Raw genomic sequence first — 22,081 nt, forward strand, 5'->3', positions numbered from 1 at the left:
CCGTCTCTGATCTATTTGGCTGTGAGTCTTTCTCGCTCTTCCCCAGAAGTGGTTCCACTTTCATTCAATACTAACCGGGCCGGAGAGAGTGAGAGTCGCTCTGTAGGCCAGTGGGCAGGGCGCTTTCCTGAAAAGCAAGTAAACCCTGTTGAGAGTCCTTCTTTTTATCAAGTCGGGGAAGGGAAATTGAACCTGGGCTAAAAGTTATACAGTCAGAAGAACATAAGAATGGCCACACTGGGTCAGACCAAAGGTCCATCTCGCCCAGTGTCCTGTCTGCCGACAGTGGCCAGCGCCAGGTGCCCCAGAGGGAGTGAACAGAACAGGGAATCCCTCTCCTGTCACCCATTCCCAGTTTCTGACAAACAGGGACATCATTCCTACCCATCCTGGCTAATAGCCATCGATGGATCTATCCTCCATGAATTTATCTAGTGCTTGTTTGAATCCTGTTAAAGCCTTGGTCCTCACCATGTCTCATAGACTCATAGACTTTAAGGTCAGAAGGGACCATTATGATCATCTAGTCTGACCCCCTGCACAGTGCAGGCCACAAAATCTCACCCACCCCTCCTAGAATAATCCTCTCACCTAGATCTCAGATATTGAAGCCTTCAAATACTTTGAAGACCCCAAGATGCAGAGAATCCTCTAGCTGTGATCTGTGCCCCATGCTACAGAGGAAGGCGAAAAACCTCCAGGGCCTCTGCCAATCTATCCTGGAGGAAAATTCCTTCCTGACCCCAAATATGGCGATCAGCTAAACCCTGAGTATGTGGGCAAGACTCACCAGCCAGACACCCAGAAAGTTCTCTAGTAATTCCTATCATCCCTCCATTGACCTATTTCCCACTGATAATGTCCTCTGGCAAGGAGTTCCACAGGTTGTGCATTGTGTGACGAAATACTGCCTTCTGTTTTTTTTAAAAACTGTTGCCTATTCAAGTCCTCTTCCTGCCATTTGATGTGGGGCGAGGCAGGTGTCTCACTCATTCCCTCAAGCAACCCCTTAGACGCTTGTTTGCAGGAGTGGCCTACTGGCTGTGGATTGCACAAAGAGATCGGACCCTCTGTGTTGCACAGATGTAGGCACCCAGCCAACTTTTCATCAGCATCTCCCTTAGGCGAGCAGGGATAGTTCCCCGCCCAACTTGAGTGCCCGCTTTTGTGGCACCTGTCTTTCTTCCAGCATTGCAGAAGAAACCTGGGCACTTAAGTCAGGCTTTCTGGGTCTTCTTGTTGCTCCGGTCATTTTCTATCTAGGCTTTAGTCAACTCACACCAGGAGTCTTTGGTAGGACAAGGTATTGAACCGGGATGTCCCAAGCTAGCTGTATGAATTGCTGGAAATCCCCTATCTCTAAGGACACGTTGGCCATGGCTACACTAGAAAACTATTTTGAAATTGCTAAATTCGACATAGGAACCCCTGTCGACAAAAGCCTATAGTCTAGACGGACCCCTATCGAAGTTTCTTAGTCCCTTGCTTGCATGATACAACAAAAGGCCAGAGTCAAAATGAGCAAAGCGACCCCTTGAAAAACGCCGAGGTTTCTGCAGAGCGGGATGTCCCCGTTCGGTAGGGTACAAGGGACGGATTGAGGCACGTTGGGGGGTGGCAGCAAAGGGCTGTGTCTGGAGCGAGGGGAGGAAGGGACGAGACCACCTCATAGTTCGCATTCTCCGGGCTCTCACGTCCATTCCTGCCCGCCCCCCAGCTGAAGGTCTCTTGTGGGTTCTGTCGCTCCCAGGACCCCCTGCGTCACCCTGCCTCATCACACCAAAGAGCCCCGTGCGAGTGGCAGCCGGCCACACGGCCCTCCTGCCTTTTTACATTCACACCCCCACGCCCAGCTGGACGCTCGTGAGCATCCGGTGGGTCTTCGCCCCGGGGAACCGCCCCATCTTGGTGTACGAGCTGGTGAACTGCAGCGGGACGGCCTCCCCGTGGTGGGCGCGCCCCTGCAAGTGCAGCGTGGAGGTGACGGGCTCCTACCAGCCCCGGGTGGAGCTCTCCTTTCCCAACGCCACGCTGAGGATCCGAGGGGTGCAGGCGAGCGACGCGGGGAGCTACCGCGTGACCGTGCAGTTCAGCGACGTGCCGCCGGCCACGGGGGAGGTGAACCTCACGGTGACGTAAGGGGACTGAGGTGAGTGCTAGGTGGTGTCAAGGCCACTGGACGCTTCATCTGCCCCATGTTTTGGGGGGCCCTGTGCGGTCCCAGGCAGTGTGGGGGATCACCGGGGAGGCTGGGGATAGCAGCAGGAGCCGGGCCCGTCCCTGAACTCAGCAGCAGCCATGGGAGTGGCGGGAAGTGGAGCCACCCAGCCCCAGGCGGAGCCGGAGCCGGAGCCGGAGCCGGAGCCGGAGCCGGAGCCGGAGCCGGAGCCGGAGCCGGAGCCGGAGCCAGGCTCGGCTGCCCTCTGCAGGCTGGTGCTGGGTGGCTCCATTTCCCACTGCCATGATGAGTGTGGGGGAGAGGGGCGAGCCCTCTGCCAAGGCCAGGCCCCCCGATAATGCCCTGGGCCGTGTCACATGGGGGAAGGGGCTTACAGCAAGGGGGGCAGGAAGAATCAAAGCAGGGGTGGGACTTGGGGGAAAGGGCTGGAGAGGGGGCAGGGCCGGGGTGGAGTGGAGGTGAGAAGTGATGGGGCGGGAGCGGGGTCTGGAGCACAGGGGGGTTGTCCCAGGCCCCCTAAGTTCAGCGCAGGGGGAGAACCTGGTATTGGCCGCTGTCAGCAGACAGAACGACGCGTTGCATGGGCCGTTGATCAGACCCCGGGTGGCCATTTTCCCTTTATAGGAAGAGAAATATGCATCCCACCCCATGGCCAAATACTGCATCCCCCACCCCCAATGGCCACACCACAATTGGAACTGCTAGATGCAGTGCCCCATACGCCCCTCTGGGTGACCCTCCCTCCCCCCCTCCCAGGCACCAGCCGCCTCTGGGAGAGGGAGAGGAAGGGGAACAGAAAAGGAGGGAAGAATGGGAGAGGAGAGGGGAGATTTTCTTGTCTTTTCTTTCTCCCTTTGTCTTGCTCCCTTGCTCCCTCCCTTCCTCCTTTCCTTCCTTCTTCTCTTCTCTTCTCTTCTCTTCTCTTCTCTTCTCTTCTCTTCTCTTCTCTTCTCTTCCCAGACATGGCAGGAGAAAAATGTTCCCTCCAGCCTTCCATCTGTATTTTTTACCGGACTGTATTATAGGACTGTCTGGGCGAAAACAGGACGCAACTCTATTTAAGGCAGGAGTGGGGAACCTAAGGACTGGGGGCCGGATGCGGCCCCTGGCTTGCTTGGATCCAACCCCCAATGTTCAGAGATCTCCCCAGCATTGGGGAGCCGGCACTGGCACTCCAGCCCTGCGGCTGCCCCAATGCAGGGATGGAGCACACAAAATCTACTAGCCTGGACCCCCCTAAGCTCTGGTTGTGCAGGGAATGTGGGGAGTGTCTCTCTCTTCAGTCGGGGGCCATGTCACTGAAGGTTTGTTTTGTCCTTTCGGCTTCCCACTTGCGTGCGGCCCCCGACTGTGGGTCAGTGTCCCCCGACCACGAAAAGGTTCCCCGCCCCTGTGATGTCCACTGACCATTTAAAACATGCAATTGAAGCTCGTGGATTGTAGTTCTGAGAGCCACAGAAAAGGGCCCAGGCGTGAACTTTCAAATAAAGCCTCGTCCTTTAATTTTTCACCTGGGTTTTCCCTTCTTTCTGTCCAACAAAGACGGCGACGCCGGGCGTGTCAGGGGCACAGTGTGAGCTGGGAAGTGGGATGGAAGAACCCAGAGAGGCTTTGGAATCCAAGCCGGAAGAACGGGTAGATCCTCTCGCCGGCGACAGAAAACGCGGAAGTGGCGATCAGCTCCCCTTTAGCAGCATCGATAAACGTCACCTTCCCGCTTTCAAAGTCCAGATAAACCCGGAGCCTTCTGGGTGTCTTGATCAGGAACAGGGAGACCACGGAGGAGGTGAAAGCCGGGAACCACTGGTCCCCGCTCCACTCCACAGCCCAGATTTCCTGTTTATGTTTAACACGGACCCGTCCCTTCCTGCTCACAGACTCTCTGGCCACTCCCACAGCACAAAGCCCCACGGCCTCCACCTCCCAGCAATGCCTCCCGGCGCTGAACCCCTCACAGCCCAGCACACAGAGCTCAGTGTCACATCTCTCCGGGGTGTCGGGCAGATCCTGCCATGTCTCTCCCCGCCTCACGCTTTTCCCATCCGCAGACACGATGAGTTCGGGGTGGGCCGTGGCTGGGTCCAGGGTCACGTTGGCTGCAGAGACAGAACCAAAGTGTGGCGGGCAGCGAGCAGACACAGAAAACGCCGGGTGTTTCTCTTTTCCATCACAAGTGGCTTGTCTTTGCAAAACTCGGCCAGGCTATTCAGGTTGAGGGAAACAGCTCACTGGGTTCCATCGTTTTACAGTCCAAAGGGGCCCACGCATGAGCGCTCAGGGCCAGGATCAACGTGTGGAGTTGAAAACTGGAGGAACCCAAAGACGTGGGAGCAAAATATGGACCAATTTCCAAAAGCATTTTTGAATATTTTGTTTGCAATGTAATTAAATCTTTGACTAAACAAATGAGACAGAAAATTCATTCCCCTCTGAAAAGTTATTGTACTGTTTGAAGACTGAATCTCTCTCTCTCTCTGTATAATACAAGGACTTTATTCACACACTAAGTGGAAGTCTCAATACAGCTGTTACTATGGCTACGTCTATACTGCTTCCTTCTTGAGCAAAAGCCTATCCAAATGAAGCATGGATTAGCATATTGCCACACTTCATTTGCATATTTCATGAGCAGCCACTTTTGCACAAACGGCTTTTGTGCTTTTGCAGCTTTTGGGCCATCTACACAGCTCCTTTTTGTGCACAAGCCTCTTGCTCAAAAACGGCCTCTAATTAATTATGCAAATGAAGTGGAACAATATGCTAATCCGCACTTCATTTGCATAGGCCTTTGCGCAAGAAGGAAGCCGTATAGATGTAGCCTTAGGGTTGTTAATTCCTAATGTCTTGTTTGCGATTACTCTGTCATGTTAAAATAACCATGGATGTCCGAGGCAATCCCTTCTCTTTCATTTTTGTTACTCTGTGTATTTGTCACAGTTGTTTGTCTCATGTGAATTTTAGATCCTTCTCTACCCGGCAATCAAGACTCCTAAATTACCTTGTTTTCTCTTCATATTGGGAAAAACGTGCCCATAATTTTCAGTTGCTGAAGATTTACCTTTGTGCAATTTCCACTCAGATGAGAAAGATTCTAAAGGAAGAAAAAAAAAAAAGGTGAAAGGTGAGATGTCATGCTGTCACAATTGTGGTGGAAGTCCTATCATTAACATAATTGGTTTTATTGTATACCTGGGGTATATATCAATACAATCAAACACGTTATTTCGAACAAATAATAGAATGTGTTGAGTGATAACAATGTATTTTCCTAGCCCGTCACTATAAAAGCTGAGTACTTATAAGGGTGGAAATTAACAGGTCTCCTACCTGCCTGCTACCCAGATATTCTAATAAATTTAAAAAACAATGAACTGTCTGGTAGCACTTTAAAGACTAACAAAACATGTAGATGGTACCATGAGGTTTCATGGACACAGCCCAGTTCTTCAGATGACCAGAGTGTTGGAAGTCCAGAACCATGTCCAGACAGGTGTGATGCCCACTTGACCAGCAGCGGTTCATGCCGAGCAGGCTCTCCCTCGGCGGAGCTGCAATGGCTGGAGATCGAGCTGCGGCTAAAGGAATTGGAGGACTGTAGGGAACAGCGGCAGCATGAGCAGGCTATGGCAGAGCGGAGAAGCCAAGAGCCCCGGCTGCAGTGCGTGGGGAAGAGCCCAAGGGGACCAGGACTGCAGGTCACTTTACATAAGAACATAAGAACGGCCGGACTGGGTCAGACCAAAGGTCCTTCTAGCCCAATATCCTGTCTGCCGACAGTGGCCAGCATTAGGTGCCCCAGAGAGTGTCGACTGAAGACAATGATCAAGCAATTTGTCTCCTGCCATCTCTCTCCAGCCTCCGACAAACAGAGGCCAAGGACACCATTTTATCCCCTGGCTAATAGCCTTTTATGGACCTAACCTCCATGAAATTATCTAGCTTCTCTTTAAACTCTATTATAGTCCGAGCCTTCACAGCCTCCTCTGGCAAGGAGTTCCACAGGTTGATTACACGCTGTGTGAAGAAGAACTTTCTTTTATTAGTTTTAAAGAACCACTTTGAGAGGTTTGTACTGTCCCAGTGTAAGGATGTGGGGGATCTGGATGGATTCCTTAACTCCTTCGAGCGAGCCTGTGAGCTGCACCAAGTCCCCCCAACCAACTGGCTCCAGCAGCTCACCCCCTTACTGGATCAGAAGGCTGCAGGGGTGCTTGGCCAGCTGGAGGTGTTGCAGCCAGGGGACTATGAACAAGTCAAACATGCCTGTTTGGTTCTGGAGATCCAATACTCTGGTCTTCTGAAGCAGTGGGCTGTGCCCACGAAATATCTCTAACATGTTTTGTTAGTCTATAAAGAGCTACTAGACTATTTGTTGTTTTTTAAGTTGATCCTGTTGGTTTTTTAAGTTTAAGGCTACCCCTCTGAAGATATTCTAAGCCATTGAGTAATACACACATTACAATAACCGTAATTCTTACCCAAAAGGTAAAGCATTCTTTCACATTTTTAAGATCGTTGTAATGAAATGTGCATTTCTCTACACTTAGTACAAACAGCTTTATTATTCAGGCAGAGTGAAATTTGCGATCGCCAGAAAGGCATTTTTGTCCCTCCTCCCTCTGAGAATTGGGTTCTTCTATTTTAAGGTGATACAATTTTTCCACACAATTTGACAGATTCTAGATAATGGGTTCCTGAATTCTATCTCCCTCTACCGATCTTCAGATCAGTTTGAAAGGGATTTAAGACAAGGTGAGTGGGTTAGCAAAACAGAGTTCGTTATAGAAACTTGCAGTAATAAATATGGAACAACTGCTGACAATTCCTAATGAAACATTCTGCAATGATCTTTAGAGTGCTGGTGTAAATGTGATGAAGTGGGGATTTTATTTGCTGCGTTATGTAGCATGTGATGTCCACTGTTCTAAAGTAACCCTGTGTGGTTGTGTACGCCTTAGTTTCCTGAAAGCACACAATAGAATCATAGAATAGTAGGACTGGAAGGGACCTCGAGAAGTCATCAAATCCAGTCGCCTGCCTCCATGGCAGGATCAAATACTGTCTAGACCATCCCTGGTAGACATTTATCTAACCTGCTCTTCAATATCTCCAGAGATGGGGATTCCACAACCTCCCTGTGTAATTTATTCCAGTGTTTGACCACTCTGACAGTTAGGAACTTTTTCCTAATGTCCAACCTAAACCTCCCTTGCTGCAGTTTAAGCCCATTGCTTCTTGTCCTGTCCTCAGAGGCCAAGATGAACAAGTTTTCTCCCTCCTCCTTCTGACACCCTTTTAGATACCTGAAAACTGCTATCATGTCCCCCCTCAATCTTCTCTTTTCCAAAGTAAACAAGCCCAATAGCTGATGTCCTTTGTAACCTAAGCCGGGGGAAGGACGGGGGGAGTGTGAGTAGGTGACACCTTTTGCTCAGGAAGCCGGACAAAGGCTGGAGGAGGAGCACGGCGGGGGGGCTGGGACCAGGAACTGGTATTAGGTCAGTCTTGCTGGTTTGCGGGGCAAGATCCTGGCTCTGGGCCCTCCCTCCCCACAAGCTGGATGGGGCAGGCTGCTTCTGGCTCCTGTGCTGACACCTGTCCCTGTGAACCAATGAACCTTCTCTTCTACCTGTCCACTGAGAATCACCTCTGGCTGCAGCTGGAGGGGAGGGGAAAAGGCCATATTCACTGATGCTCCCACACTTTGGTATCAATAATGAAGGGCACAATTCTTCCGTCAGTGACACTAGTGAAGGGGGGGCCAACTTGCGGCTCTTTGCTCATAGAAATGTGGCTCTTACGAGTACGGGCTATTAATAAAAGCATCCGGGGCTGCTTGGCTCTGGGGGAGGAGAGAGGAATTGGTTTAGAGTGGAGGAGCTGAGGGTTCCTGGCTCAGGGGAAGGGGCGGCGGGGCAGTGGGTTGGGGACGGGGGGGGCTTAGAGTGCATGGCTCTGGGGGAGGGGTGGATGCATTGGATTAGAGCAGGGAGGCTGGGGGTGCCTTAGGGTTATAGATATATAACAATTAATATGTAATACATGCCTTATAGATATATACAAATATATAATATGTGGCTGTTTGCACTACTGTCCACAGCTATTTTGGCTCTTGGTCTCTAACTGGCTGACCACCCCTGCATTAGTGCAATTCCCTAATGACATCCGCGAGAGGTGCATTACGTAGGGGTCAGTGAGGACGAGCAATGCAAGCGTGTGTCGCTACTCCCATGATTCAGTCACACGACTCTGTGGGGGGGTCACTGGAGGGCACGGTAGCTGTTCAATAGCAAGGAACTGGCAGGAGCACAGGGAAGCAAGTTGGAGGAACCTTTCATTGCTTCTGCTGATGTTGGCGGCCAGCTGGCTAGCCCAGCTGCAAATCAAACTGGGGGCTTCCCCAGACCTGAGTTCTGAACCTGTGATCTCAAAGCCAAGGCCCTACGTGGCTGTGAAGCAGAGTGCAAAGAACTCGCCAGGTTTAGGCCAGACCAGGGAGACGTTTTCAGCACCACTGATCGGCGTGTGACAGGACTCCCTCACCTTTGCAATTCTTCTGGAGGTCCTGTACAATCGTGGATTTTTCAGAGAAATTCCAGCCGCCCCATTTCAGGTCGGGAGAAAGTGACAGTGGATCCTGAAATGTCTTTCTTTCGCATCTAGAGAAAATGACCCATTATTAATGAATGCCAACTGAATCTTCAGTCCCCAATGATGATCGAAGCTGATGAATCCAGGTTTAAGTCCTTCCACTCACCTGCTGAGTGCCTAAGAAATGCTCAACAGGCAGAACTGAACTTGAGACCATTAAAGCTGAGCTTATAATGTGGCCTAATGGATCAAGCATTGGTCTCCTAAACTGGGGTTTGTTGATTCAAGTCCCACCTGGAGTAGACAGATATTTCCTCCTTAATTTTATGAAGGCCATAACTTTAACAGGGTTTAAAAAAAGAGTTTGATATTTTGATGGGTATGGGTATGTCTGCACTTGCACCCTCTTTCAAAGGAGGAATGCAAATGTAGACATTCAAAATCGTAAATGACGCTGGGATTTAACTATCCCGCACTTCATTTGCATATTTGCAGACGGGCACTCTTTCGAAATACTTTATTTCAAAATACAAAATGCTGTTTGGATGCAGTTATTCCAGGAGAAAACCCTTCTTCCGAAATAACGTTTAAACTCTTGCGTCCAGCCGGGAATATGCAAATGAAGTGTGAGATATTTAAATCCTGGCTTCATTTACAATTTCGAATGTCTACATTTGCATCCCTCTCTCGAAAGACATACCCCAGGATGGGTAGGAATGGTGTCTGTAGCCTCTGTTTGCCAGAAGCTGGGAATAAGTAACAGGAGAGAGATCACTTGATGATTCCCAGTTCTGTTCATTTCCTCTGGGGACACTTGGCATTGGCCACTGTCAGAAGACAGGACACTACGCTGAATGGACCTTTGGTCTGACCAAATATGGCTGTTCTTAAAAACCAGATGGCTCTCAGCAAAGGCTGTAGAGCAGACTCGTTACTTTCTCTGTAAGCGGTCTGAGGCTGCATCTACACTGCTGAGTTTTTGAGCAAAAACTCACGGAGTGTCCACGCTACACGTGCATTTTTGTGTAAGAAAATGTACAATACATCGTAAGAAGAGAGGGGTTTTTTCACAAGAGTTATTCCTCTTTTTACAAGGAATAAGCCTCTTGGTGCAAGAACTCTTGTGCTAAAAGGTGCATGTGGACGGAAACGAGTTTCTTGTGCAAAAACAGCCTATCAGAAAAAGCACTGGTGCTCTGATGGCCATTCTGTTAATGGCCATCAGAGCTTTCTTGCCCAAGCGTGTCCATGGCAGTCCAGAGATCCGCTTTTGTAGTATGGGAGCGCTTTTGTGCAAGAACTTTTTGCGGAAGATCTTTTCCACAAAAAGGTTCTTGTGCAAGAAACCTTCAGTGTAGATGTAGCCTCAGTGCCACTAAATGGGAAAATGCACCACACCCAGAAGGTGTGTGGGCAACACTTATTTCTCAGCCCATCTGCAGCTCAAAACATGTTAAGTCCTTTAATTTTACTCTTGTATAACTCAAAAAGTGAAGTAAGTGATGTAGTTTTCAGTAACTCCATCTTCTGGGTCAGAGTTAAGGTTGTTTTTTGGAATGTCGAATTGAAATTGTGTTCCATTCTTTTCATCCTGCTGTGAAAGCACTTTTCTGGAAACATGAAGTATGCAAGGCAGTTCATAGGCATTACCTACCTGCTCAAGGTGCTTTTGATGTCCTATGGGAGGAAACAGAGAGAGAAAAAGGTCCCTTAGTCGACATATCAAACACTAGAATCCTTAATCATAGAATTAGAGAGCTGGAAGAGACCTCAAGTGGTCATCAAGTCCAGCCCCCTACCCAAGGCAGGACCAGTCCCAACTAGATCAACCCAGCCAGGGCTTTGTCAAGCCAAGACTTAAATACTTCACCAAAGAGGATTTACTTTGCTTTGAGAGATAAATGGCAAGTTTCAAGTTATTTTCAGACTTACTTTTCCCTCTATCCCCTTCACACAGCCCTGAAGATCACTTTTGGAGTTTTATTAGTTTTAAACCTGCTACCCATTAATTTCATTTGGTGTAGAGAGGTTCACCTTGTAAATGACAATGAATGTGACAGTACAGGGTTGGATAAACAATAAAAATAAACACAACTAGAAGTTTAATTACAGATCTTTTACTAGCCTCAGATGGAATTTTTTAACAGGCTTTCCCCATGTTTCAGATCTATGTTTCTGTGATGTGTCCTTACAGGATATAATAATTTAAGCATCAACAATATCCACGTGACATTATGTTGAGACCTCTGACTCTAGAATCTGGTACCCACAATGTACGCCCTTCCCACCCCATGTAGGAATCGAGTATGTTTTCCTCACAGTCGCACCTGCAGCAATTCACTGGCTGGCTGCTGACACTTCTGCTGTACCTCGTAGATCAACGTACTGAGAGAGGCAATTTCCTCGTGTAGTTTGGCGCTATATTGATCCCACTTCTTGACAATGTCCTGCTCCGTCTCGTCTAGCTGGGCCAGCTGGAATCTCTCTTGTTCCTTCAGAAATTGGCACAGTTGCCGAAATTGAAACACAATTGTCTGCCTCTCCAGGTGTGTCTTTCTCTGCAGTGCACAGATACAAAGGAGAAAAGGGGCGTGAGTCATGGGACGTTTCATGAAGCTCCCTGTATGTAGTCGTGATGAGCTCACTACGACCACTCAGCATTCGGTATCTGATGCACCATGAGAACCTGCTTCTGGCTCAGCGGAAAACTTCCTGAGCAGCCCCAAATGCTTGAAATAAGAAGATATTGTTCTGACATGATTAGAATATTTAGGGTGGGGTACCAGGGCCCTTTGCTTGCCTCACTCCCACTGAAATCAATGGGAATTAGGTACCTAAATGACACTGTATCAAAGGCTAAGCTGCCATTAGACACTGGAAAATGAGGTTGTTAAGGCTTTGTAAATCAGGAAGGAACTGGAACTGAGCGCTAGATCAGCAGGCACTTTGGAATGGATGGCCAAAAGTGGGATTCAGAAATGGAAGGGTAGAAGCGAGGGACAAGAGCCCCTCAAACATGGTAACAGGACAGGAGGATGAAGCAAAGGCCAGTGTCTTCCAGGACCACGGCAGCCCAATGCAACTGACGAAGCGAATTGCCTATCCTGAAGTCGCAGGAGGTGACTGAAGGTAGAGTAGATGTACCTAATGTAGCCTTCCTCTACCTAACTCAAGTGTGGAGCAGCGAGGCTTTGCCCACGTGCATGGCAGCGTGAATGAGCCCTGTGAGCAACATTCCCTCCACTCTTTTCCATCCATGCGCGGAATAATTTTATGTGCACAGAGGCATGTGCAGATGTGCACCACCAGTAGAAAGACAAACCTTGCTATGGGCACTCGGCTAACCAGCTGGGCAGCATCGGAATCACTCTTGGAGCTGCACAAGCGCCTGGCTTACAGGCAGCACTACTAGTGAGTAAATACCCAGACCTCTGGCTTATGTAGCCGTGCTGAAGCGAATGCTGAGACAGCTTCCCTGCTCCAGCACTGAGTTCCTCTCCTGAGCTCAAACTTCCCCCCTGGTGCTTGTTAATCAGCCGGGCTAATTGGTGGTGCTGTGTACAGCATACCTTACAACAGCCATTCCTGGCAGCGCACGATCTTAAAGGAAGCGTTGTAGCCATCCATATCTGGTACAGAAACTTGACCTGGGAGTAACAGCCCTGCAACCTACTCTGTCCTACAAAGCCCATTGATACACAGCTCCAGAGAGGGTCGAAGGCCAGCCTCAGTGTCCCTGTGCACCACAGCTGATGAGGAACAATAACACCTACCAGCAGTTCCTGGCTTTTCTTTTCCCCATTCGACCTGAGTCTCAGAACCTCTTTTCGCTTCTGCTTTAAAGTCTCCAGGTGGTGCTGAATGTGAACCTAGGACAAGAGAAAATATTGTTTTTGCTTTAATGGTGTGTTTGAACCCGATTTTTTTCCAGTGGATCCTGGCTTCTTTCTCCGCTTTGAGCCACAAAGCTGGTTTTTCTCTGAAGTGGGTCTTCACTAGACCCACTAATCTGAACCCCAAAAGATCGACTGTGGCAGCGTAGAACTTCCGCGTAGTGTAGACATGGTGTTGGGGGAGAGAAATTTTGGAACAGTGACGTTGAACAGTTTCCCTGTGTAGCCAAGCCCTCAATTATGTGGATGGTCAAGCTATTTTTTTTATTTTTATGATGTTATATTTTATTATTAAGCTATTATTTACTTATTCCCACACTATAAAAAACAAGCGTCACCAAATGAAATTAATAAGCAATAGGTTTAAAACAAACAACAGGACATTTGTCTTCACTCAGTGCATAGTCAACCTGTGGAACTCCTTGCCAGAGGATGTAGTGAAGTCCAGGACTTTAACAGGGTTCATAAAAGAGCTAGACAGATTCATGGAGGTTAGATCCAGAAATGGCTATTAGCTATGACGGATAGGAATGGTGTTGTGATCCCTCCTTCTGGGGCATCTGGCATTGGCCACTGTTGGCAGACTGGATGCTGGGCTAGATGGACCTTTGGTCTGACCCAGTGTGGCCGTTCTTACGTTCTAAGCTAGCCCCGAAAGGACAAAGGTAGCAGATAGCTCTCTTTTCCCTCCCCTGAACTAGTCCTGTGTCACGCTTCTCTTAGGCAGGTCCTAGGATCTGGGCCAAAACTTTCACTCTGAAGTCGAAAACCACCTCCCCTAGCTCCCATAAGTCACAGCCTGTGGTTGCTTTCATTTCTGCCTTGTGGGCTTGATGCGTCTCATATGGCAAGTGAAAAGTCCCAGGCTGCTCCTGGAGCTTCCCTGCTCAGGCCTGCGGACCTGTCATTGAGCCAAAAAGAATTCATGACCTTTCAGTACAGCATTCTGGAGACTTTGCCTGACACAATCTGAGCTATAAGCCTCACTTACAGAGCTGCCTTTCTCTAACAGTCTAGGGTTTAGCCTACAGACGAAGAGACAAGGGAAAAAAGTTGAGAAAAGAAAAAAAAAACCACGCTGCCCCTTTAAGAGCTGCGAGTGGCCTAAACAGGCTTCGTTGGCTGCAGCATCAGATCTCGCTGCACCAAGCAGTGTCCTGCCCAGACAAGCAAAAAAGGTCAGAGCAGGGAACCGAAAAAGAGCTGCACGTGTTGGAGCCGCAATTTTTTCTTTGAAGAGCTTCATGCGGCTCATGAGCTGTGGGTTGGTCACGCCTGGTTTAACCTATAATATTCATATAGCGTGGACATCCCTGATCTGGCACTCAGAATGGTCCTGAGCAAGAGAGTTTGCTGGACCTCTTCCTGCCCACCTGCCTGTCTCTGCTGCCTCCAGTCCGCTCCGTTGGCTCTGCTCCCTGCCTCCGGCCCTGTGCAGTGTGGCAGCTGTTCCTGCCTCTCACCCTATGGGACAGCAGCTCTCTCAGGCTATGTCTACACTCGTGTCTTCTTGCTCGAGTAATATGCAAAAGAGGCTAAGCGTTGACTATCGCCGAGCCTCATTTGCATAACTAATGAGCCGCCATTATTTTCACAAGAGGCTCTTGTGCAAGAAGGAGCATCTACACTGCCCCTTCTTGCGCAAGAAAAACCCTCTTGCGCAATGCCGTTCTTCCTGAAAAGTAAAAGGTGTAACGGCTTTTCCCGAGTTCCAGAGGAGAGAGGTTCGACCTGTCCTGTTAATGAACTTGTCTTTGACTCTGGGCACTGGACCCTCAACTGGATGACTTCTATAAAGTAGGGTTTATTTTTTCTGAATTTGCAGATCCCTTGAAAGGGATTAGGGGGCGGAGGGAAAAATACACAAACATGTTAAACTGGCCAATTAGCCCGTCATAAGATGGGATTTTCAGGTCTCTCCTCCATGTCAGACTTCTCTTCTGAGCCTCCGGTTTCACTCCGTCTCGCTCTTTCTCCTCCTGCTACTGCCTCCCCGCCTCTCTCTCTCAGCTCTCCTGCACCTCCTGCCTCTCTCTCTGTCTCTCTCTTTCACCTCTCACTCGGGAGACCGCAGAACCCAAATGGCCGTTTAGGCTCCGCACACCCTGTGCACTTGCTCCGCTTGCTCCCATGCGGCTGCCCGGCTGAGCGGCGCAGAAGTCAGCCAAGCACCACGGCGGGAGGCGAAGGGGGGCGGAGCGGTGACGTTCACGGCCAGGACGTGGGGCCTGGAGCTGCTGGCACGCCGCACCTCCCCGCCCCACCCTCCTTCGCCTCCCACCGTGGCACTCGGCTGACTTCTGCGCCACTCAGCCAGGCCGCCGTGGGGGAGCAAGCGGCTGTTTGGGCCCCGCACTCCCCATGCAGCACAGGCCGCCCAGAGAGAACAGCCAACATTTCAGGCAACAGCGCCACTCAGAGAGAACAACCAACATTTCAGGCAACAGCACCACCCAGAGGGAACAGCCAGCATTTCGGCGTTACAGACTCTCAGACGCTGGACTACTATATATATATGACGTTTTGGCTTCAGAATGCCTCTCATTTAAGTGTCTTAATTATTTCACTCCTTGTGAAAAGTATAGCACTTACCAATTTTGAAAGTGGAATTCTTTGTTTCCCACCACATGGGGCAAATGCTGCTTATCACAGAAGCCCATTTGTAACCTTCACAATAGAGCTGCCTCTCCCTAAGGGTGTGTCTATACAGCACCCTAAACTTAAAATAAGGTACACAATTATTTTGAAATTTGGAATTTGGCATGTCTACGTGGCACCAAATTTCAAAATAACGCACTATTCCCTTATTCCTCGTGCAACAATGTTTCCCGGGGTGGTGAAATAGTGCACCCATCATTTTTAAAAGTACAGGCAGTCCCCGTGTTACATGGATCCGACTTACATCGGATCCCTACTTACAAATGGGGTGAGGCAACCCCGCACTAGCTGCTTGCCCCCAGCAGACCAAGGAGACGCGAAGCTAGCGCCCCCCTCAGCAGACCAGGGAGACGCGGAGCTAGCGCCTCCCCCCAGCAGACCAGGGAGACGCGAAGCTAGCACCACCCCCAGCAGACCAGGGAGACGCGGAGCGGCTTTTCTCAGCAGACACCTCAGTTTGAGAATAAAGGACTGAGGGAAGTGAGGTGTGGGAGAATAAAACTGAGCTCTGGAGAAATGTTTGGCTAGAGTTTCCCCTACAATATGTACCAGTTCCGACTTACATACAAATTCAACTTAAGAACAAACCTACAGTCCCTATCTTGTACGTAACCCGGGGACTGCCTGTATTTCAAAATAATGGGCAGCTTGTGTAGACACAGGGTAGCTATTTTTGGATCTCTCTGGTGTCCCAAAATAGCCTTGCCGTGTAGACGTACCCTAAGAGTCAACGATTACTCGTTTCTTACCTTGTAATCTAGGGCAGCCTCGTCTATGGGTGTGGTCTTTGTGATCGCGGGACAAGCGACAAACCATGCAAATGGGGGTTTGATCGTCTTGACAGAAGATTTTAAGAACCTCATGGTGCTTCTCACACCCTCGCTGAACTGCTGGTGTGTTTGGTGGCTCCAATCTCAGCGTTCCGGAAGCTTCCTCAATATTCCTCAGCTGCCTGTTTTGGGTGAAGTGCTTCCAGGGAAAGGTATTTCTGCACTCCGGACAGCAGACATCTGCTTTCGGCCCCTCCCACCACACAGAGATACAACCCTGGCAAAAGTTGTGCCCACAGTCTAAAGACACGGGATCTTGAAAATAATCCAGGCACAGGGAACATGTCAGCTCATTTAGGAACAGCTGGGTTGGATTGGCGGCAGCCATGGGTGCTTCTGCAGAGAGGAGAGGATTTTAGTTTCCTTCTCCTGGTCTCAAAAAGGGAGCTGATTCTGAACTTTGAACACCAAACAGGCGTTCCCTAGATTTACACTGTTTCGTGTTACTTTTGGGAGGCTGCCAGAGTCACCTTTGGGTCTGAGCAGTTGAAGGAAGCACCATGAGAGGCCGAGGTGAATCATGGCCACTTAAGGCTGCCAGGTATCTGGTATTGAACCGGACACGCCTGGATTTTCGCCTCCTGTCTGGTAAAAAAATTCAGAAATACAGGAGGAAAAAATCCCACCCTGTCAAGATCAATCCAGAGGCCACCTGGCAACCCTAGTCGGGTGGCTACCGGCAGCCTGTTAGGGCCAAAAAACCTCACCACACATTTTTTTTAAAGGGGCCACAGTCTTTTTTTTTGCTTAACATCTCTTGGGGACCTTTATTTATTTTGGTCAACAAACTTTTTCCTGGTGCGGTGGGTTTTTTTGTTTTTTGTTTTGGTATTTTTTCTGAAACCATCTGGCAACCCTATGGCCACTCAACAGAACAGTTGTTCAGTGGCATGAGGAGGGAGAGGGGGAAGAAAGGGGCAGTTGCCCCCGGATGCCACACTAGAGGGGTGCCAATTTAGTAGTGGACAGAAGGGTGGCACTAGGAGTCTTAGGACCCCGCGGGTGCTGGCCAGACAGTGGAGGGAAGGACAGCGTTAGGACCCCAGGGGCGCCAGCTGCTTCCGCACCTGCAGGAAATCGAAACTGAGCATGAAGCGCCCAGCGGGGTTGGCCTAGAGGGCGGGGGTTCAGGCTGAGCATGTGCAGAACGCAGCTGGCTCAGAGGCCCCGTCTGCAACTACAACCCCCATAGTCTCCTTTGCCGCCGATTGAGCCACAGCATCCGAGTCCTCACCTGTGGCCTGCCTTGCTGAGAAACGGCAGCTGCCGATTGGCCAGAGGGCAGCAGATGGGTCTGGGAAAATACACAAAGTTCTCTGGGCTGCCAGTAAGAGTCCAGCCTGTCGGGAGGAAACATCCTAGAGTCGTACCTCACCCCCCTAACACTCAATAACTGTGGCAGTAACCATCGGTTTTTCTGCTTGAGGTTTTCTTTCAGTGATTGGTACAATAATTTCTAAATACAGTCTTCTTAGCCATGTCCTCGCAGCGTGTCAGGGTCTGTAAGGGTTGCCTGTGACAGAAGAAGAGGGAAAATCGGTGGCAGGAGTCACTTCCTGACTCTCTCGTCAACTGCAGCCTGGAGATAATTTCGTATCTTGTGACAGGGACTTTGCATGAGGCACAGATGGATTTCTTAGCCTGCATCTAACTTCTGCAAAGTCCTGATCGGCAAACTGATTCGGAGTGAGAAAGGGGCCTGGTGGATCTGCAGTAGATACAGTGAAGTGGTTTTTCACTGTGAGGAGTTTTTAATCCATTTCTTAGAAAATAACAGGCAGGTTCTGACCAAATATTCAGAGTCCAGAGCAAAGGGACTTATTTGGAGGGACCCTGCTATCTCTGCTTGTATATGGACCACTGTAATAGACAGTACTAGACCTGGTCACTTGCCATGGTAATAGAGGTACCTACCGCTCATTCCGTTATCACCTGTGAGTTGGACGCTAATAAAATCCGGCTGGGAGACATCGGTCCTATAATCTGAAGAGATTTCAGGCGAGGAAAAGATCATTAGGGCCTTGCTAAAGAAACTCTTTTTGACAGTAAAAATCTTCTCTAATATTGCCCTGTTATCTCCTTTTTAATAGAAACTTTATGCCCAATTTTTGGGCAAGGAGGTTCAGGCGATTTCCTTTGGGGCACAGGCTCCACAGAGAACAGGCCTTCTTCTGAAGATGGATGAAGGTCAAATCAATCAGGCTGACTCACATCTGTCACAAGCTGGCGGTGATCACTTGTGCCTCATAACCCTATTCGTGAGTGGCGTTGTTCTTTTTGTTTGATGCAGATACCGTGGGCAGGGCTTTGCAATTTGTGTGTGCTCTGAGGGCGTTTTTCATGCCGACTGTCAAAGGTTCTGGTCCTTAGCTTCAGGAGTGCGGTCTCTTACGTGCGCTTCCAAATTTTAAAATGAGCCATTCAGCTTTACATCAAAACATAAGAACGGCCAGATGGAGTCAGCCCTGTGTCCTATCTGCCAACAGTGGCCAGTGCCAGGTGTCCCAGAGGGAGTGAACTGAACTAAGAATCATGAAATGATCCCTTTCCTGTCACCCATTCCCAGTTTCTGACAAAACCATTCCTACCCATCCTGGCTAATAGTTTTTCATGGACCTAACTGCCGTGAATTTATCTGGTTCTTTTTGGAACCCTGTTAAAGTCCTGGTCTTTACCACCTCCTCTGGCAAGGAGTTCCACAGGTTGACTGTACATTGCATGAAGAAAAACTTCCTTTTCTTTGTTGCAAACTTGCTCTCTGTTCATTTAATTGAATGACCCCCTCGTTCTTCACACATTGTGCTGGGAATTATCATTTTGTGGATAGAGTTAATGTGAGAAGGAACAATCAGGTTGCTTGGCAAGAGTTTATGGGAATTATACGTCATCCAACCTTAATCACTGCAAATCTGAAGTTAAAGTCTGGCCCATCCCTACTCTTGGAGAAGGGTGAATCTATAATTGAAAGGACATGACAAAACAGTGTTAGGATGTCCAATGTTCTGGCTGGCCAGTTGACATTTTGTGACATATCATTGCAAACCCCCCTTGTAAATTTCAGAAATGGCAACCGGCCGGGAACATGCAAATCAAGTGCGGGATATTTAAATCCCGGGCTTGATTTGCAATTTCGAATGCCTACATTAGCCTCCCTAGTTCGAACTAGGGGGCCAGCGTAGACATACCCTTACCGAATGTTATGAAATTATACTAAACTGATTGGTTAAGGTCTAGCTAAGCAGGACTCAGGTTTCACTATATAAACTGGGGTGCAAGAAGATCAGCTAGAAGAGCAACAGGGAAACAAGAACAGAAAGGAAGACCAAGGAGAAGGAGGGAAGACCCGGAAGAAGAACTCACCTCCAAGACATAGCCTAAGACCAGAGCTGCCAGGGCCCCTCTGCATGACCGTGACATTCTGCAGCTAAGATCCAGAGACTGATAGCGCCTGGCCAACAGGGGAAGTCGGCCTGCCTGTATCAGGATTGGTGAGCATGACGCTGTGCGCTTAGCACGTGTATTCTACTTGCTTGGGAATTGTCAATAAATAGAGGCTAAGAATATTACTGTGTGAGGCTCTTTCAGGGGCTAAAGATCCTGCCAACCTGCGGGCAGATGCGCCCTGAGCCCTAGGAATTGGATAAGGGTGTGTAAATTAACAGGGTTGCACCGTGAGCCCTAGGAACTGGGTAAAGGTGTGTGTCCCTACAGTGTGGAAGGGAGAGAGAAATGTGTGCGGTTAACACCACAGGGCAGCAGGGTGACAGGGAAGAGGGAAAGCAGGCGGCTGGGAGACAGGCAGGAGTCACTGCCTCGCTCTCCCCAGCTGCAGCATGAACCCATTTGGTTCATTTGTGCTGAGAGCTTTGCATGAGGCACCGATGGGGCACTGAGCATCTATCTGACTTCTTCAGTGTCCTGATCAGCAGAGCTATTCCGACAGAGCCCGTATCCCGAACTGCCTTCCCCAGGTCTGAGCCCCTTTCTGCAATTCAACTCTCCCAGGCCCTGTACCCCAACTCCCTAGCCCACATCAGAGTGCCCTTGAGCATCCCAACCCCTTGCCCCAGGTTGGAAACTTCTCCCACATCCCAACTCCCCTCCAGAGCCTGCTTGTCACACCCTTTCCCCTCCCCCATCCCAGCCCTGAGCCCCCTCCTGCCCTCTGCTCCCCTTCTGCCCCACTACCCCAGATCTGACCCCCTCCCATGGCCAGAATCCCTCCCGTGGCCGGCAGCCTCTCCCACCCTCCAAACCCCTGCACCAGCACAGAGCCCCACCCTGCACCCCAAACGCTTCTTCCCCAGCCCTGCCCAGACCTTGCACCCCCAGCTGAGCCCTTACCCCTTCCACACCCTAAACCCCTCTTTTCCGACCCCAGCCCAGGGGAAGTGAGTGAGGGGGGTGAGATTGAGCAAGAAAGAGGAGCTGGAGCGAGAGGGGGCGGGGCCTCAGAGAAGGGGCGGGGCAGAGGCTGGCTCTCAGAGCAGGGCTGTTCGGGTTTGTGCAATTAGGCAGAATGGCAGGTTTTCACTGAGCGGTGCCTGTGACGTGGCTGTTGGTGAGCAAGTGGCTGGCGAGGGGAAGCTGCCAGTTTTGTTGGCTGTGCAGAGGATATTTGTGGCTCCTGGCACTGGGGAACAGTTTGGGATTGTGCAATAAATCATAATAGTTGAGGCTTCATTCCAACATGCTCGGCTGTGAATTGATAAATAATGATTTGAACTCAGCACCCCTGAAAAGCAGGCCTGGGACAGGTACAGCGCAGGATTTACACTAAATAATTCAACTATCCGCAAGGTTTGCACCGTTATTCAGAGTTTGATCTGCAAATATGTCGGAGAAAATATGGACCTTTTCATTGATACCAACAATTCTACCCCCAGCAAGATTACTAATATGAACATACCCCTTCAAACTATGTATTTATCCACACTTAACGAGAACCGGTTTGTGAGAGAATTCAGATCCAATTAATTGTTTAGAGCACAATCAAGAGATCTCCACTGGAGAAAGAAATATAAGTTACATATAGAACAAATAAGGCAATTTTTATACACACTTCGTACCCAATGAGAACATCTCTGATGTGACGGGGCGAGACATTTCAGTTTTAATTCGGTGCCTCTCAAGGGAGTTTTGCAGGGATCTGTTCATATTTACTTCGTAGCCCTGGCATTGCCAGAGTAATTCCCATTCTCGCAGGGAGATGACTTACTTGAGGGTGTAACGAGGGTGGAAGAGATGGTGGAAGTGCAAAATCCAGTGTGTGATGGAATTTCATCTCTTTTGCCATTACATCTTCTATTGGAAAGCAACACAAGAGAGCTGATTGGGCTTTCAAAAAACTCTGTTTTAAATTTATTGGGCAAATGCCACGAGGAAACCAATCTTTTGTTTAGGGATGTTAAATTGTGGTTAATTGACTAGTCAAGTACTGGAAACCCTGGAGATGCGATCTTCTGAGCTGTGACCCCTCGCACTTACAAAAGTCTTTTTAAGTGCGGAAGGGACGAAAACCCCTGACGTGTGTTCTCAGCCCGCATTTACGACAGTGCATGATGCCTATCGTAAATGCGGGTTCGAGTTATGACACCCCGACTTGTGACACTTCCCCAGGAACTGATCACGTTGCAAGCTGGAGGCTGCCTGTCGATAGGCACTTCTGCATTTCTCCTTTCAAACGTAGAAGAGCCCCCAATGATGCTCTTGTACATTTCAAAGGAGGAATGCGTAACTCCGCCTGCAGCCTGGGGCTAGCGGGAAGTCCCGCTGACTTGGGGCTGCATGTGTGTGCCTGCTTTGAAATGTACAAGAGTCCCCAGTGGCAGCTCTTGTGCATTTCAAAGCCATGGAGCCCGGGGTCAGCAGGGGTCTCCATGCTGTGCTGCATTTCAGCGGAACCTGGGATCAGGTGGGGGCTCCCCAGC

At 49.5% G+C, this 22,081-nt stretch overlaps 1 protein-coding gene and 1 pseudogene across 4 annotated transcripts in view; one reads left to right on the forward strand and one right to left on the reverse strand.

The window, feature by feature from the left end:
- LOC142823119 (uncharacterized) overlaps nucleotides 1-3,859 on the forward strand; it is a 28,399-nt gene extending 24,540 nt beyond the window's left edge. For 2 of the 4 annotated variants that reach the window (XR_012898443.1, XR_012898444.1), the window contains 2 exons: nucleotides 1,751-2,149; nucleotides 3,722-3,859. Coding sequence is in view for 2 of the 4 variants with exons in the window: in XM_075913466.1 (XP_075769581.1) it covers nucleotides 1,751-2,139 (389 nt within the window). In the remaining 2 variants the exon portion in view is untranslated. Of the gene's footprint in view, nucleotides 1-1,750; nucleotides 2,150-3,721 lie in introns of those variants that run through there. The other 2 variants (XM_075913466.1, XM_075913467.1) reach the window with 1 other exon arrangement.
- LOC112547744 (zinc finger protein RFP-like) lies at nucleotides 3,740-21,345 on the reverse strand (annotated as a pseudogene).
- Nucleotides 21,346-22,081: the final 736 nt, after the last annotated feature.

Source organism: Pelodiscus sinensis, chromosome 32 (assembly GCF_049634645.1).
Source record: "Pelodiscus sinensis isolate JC-2024 chromosome 32, ASM4963464v1, whole genome shotgun sequence".
NCBI classification, from domain to species: domain Eukaryota; kingdom Metazoa; phylum Chordata; order Testudines; family Trionychidae; genus Pelodiscus; species Pelodiscus sinensis.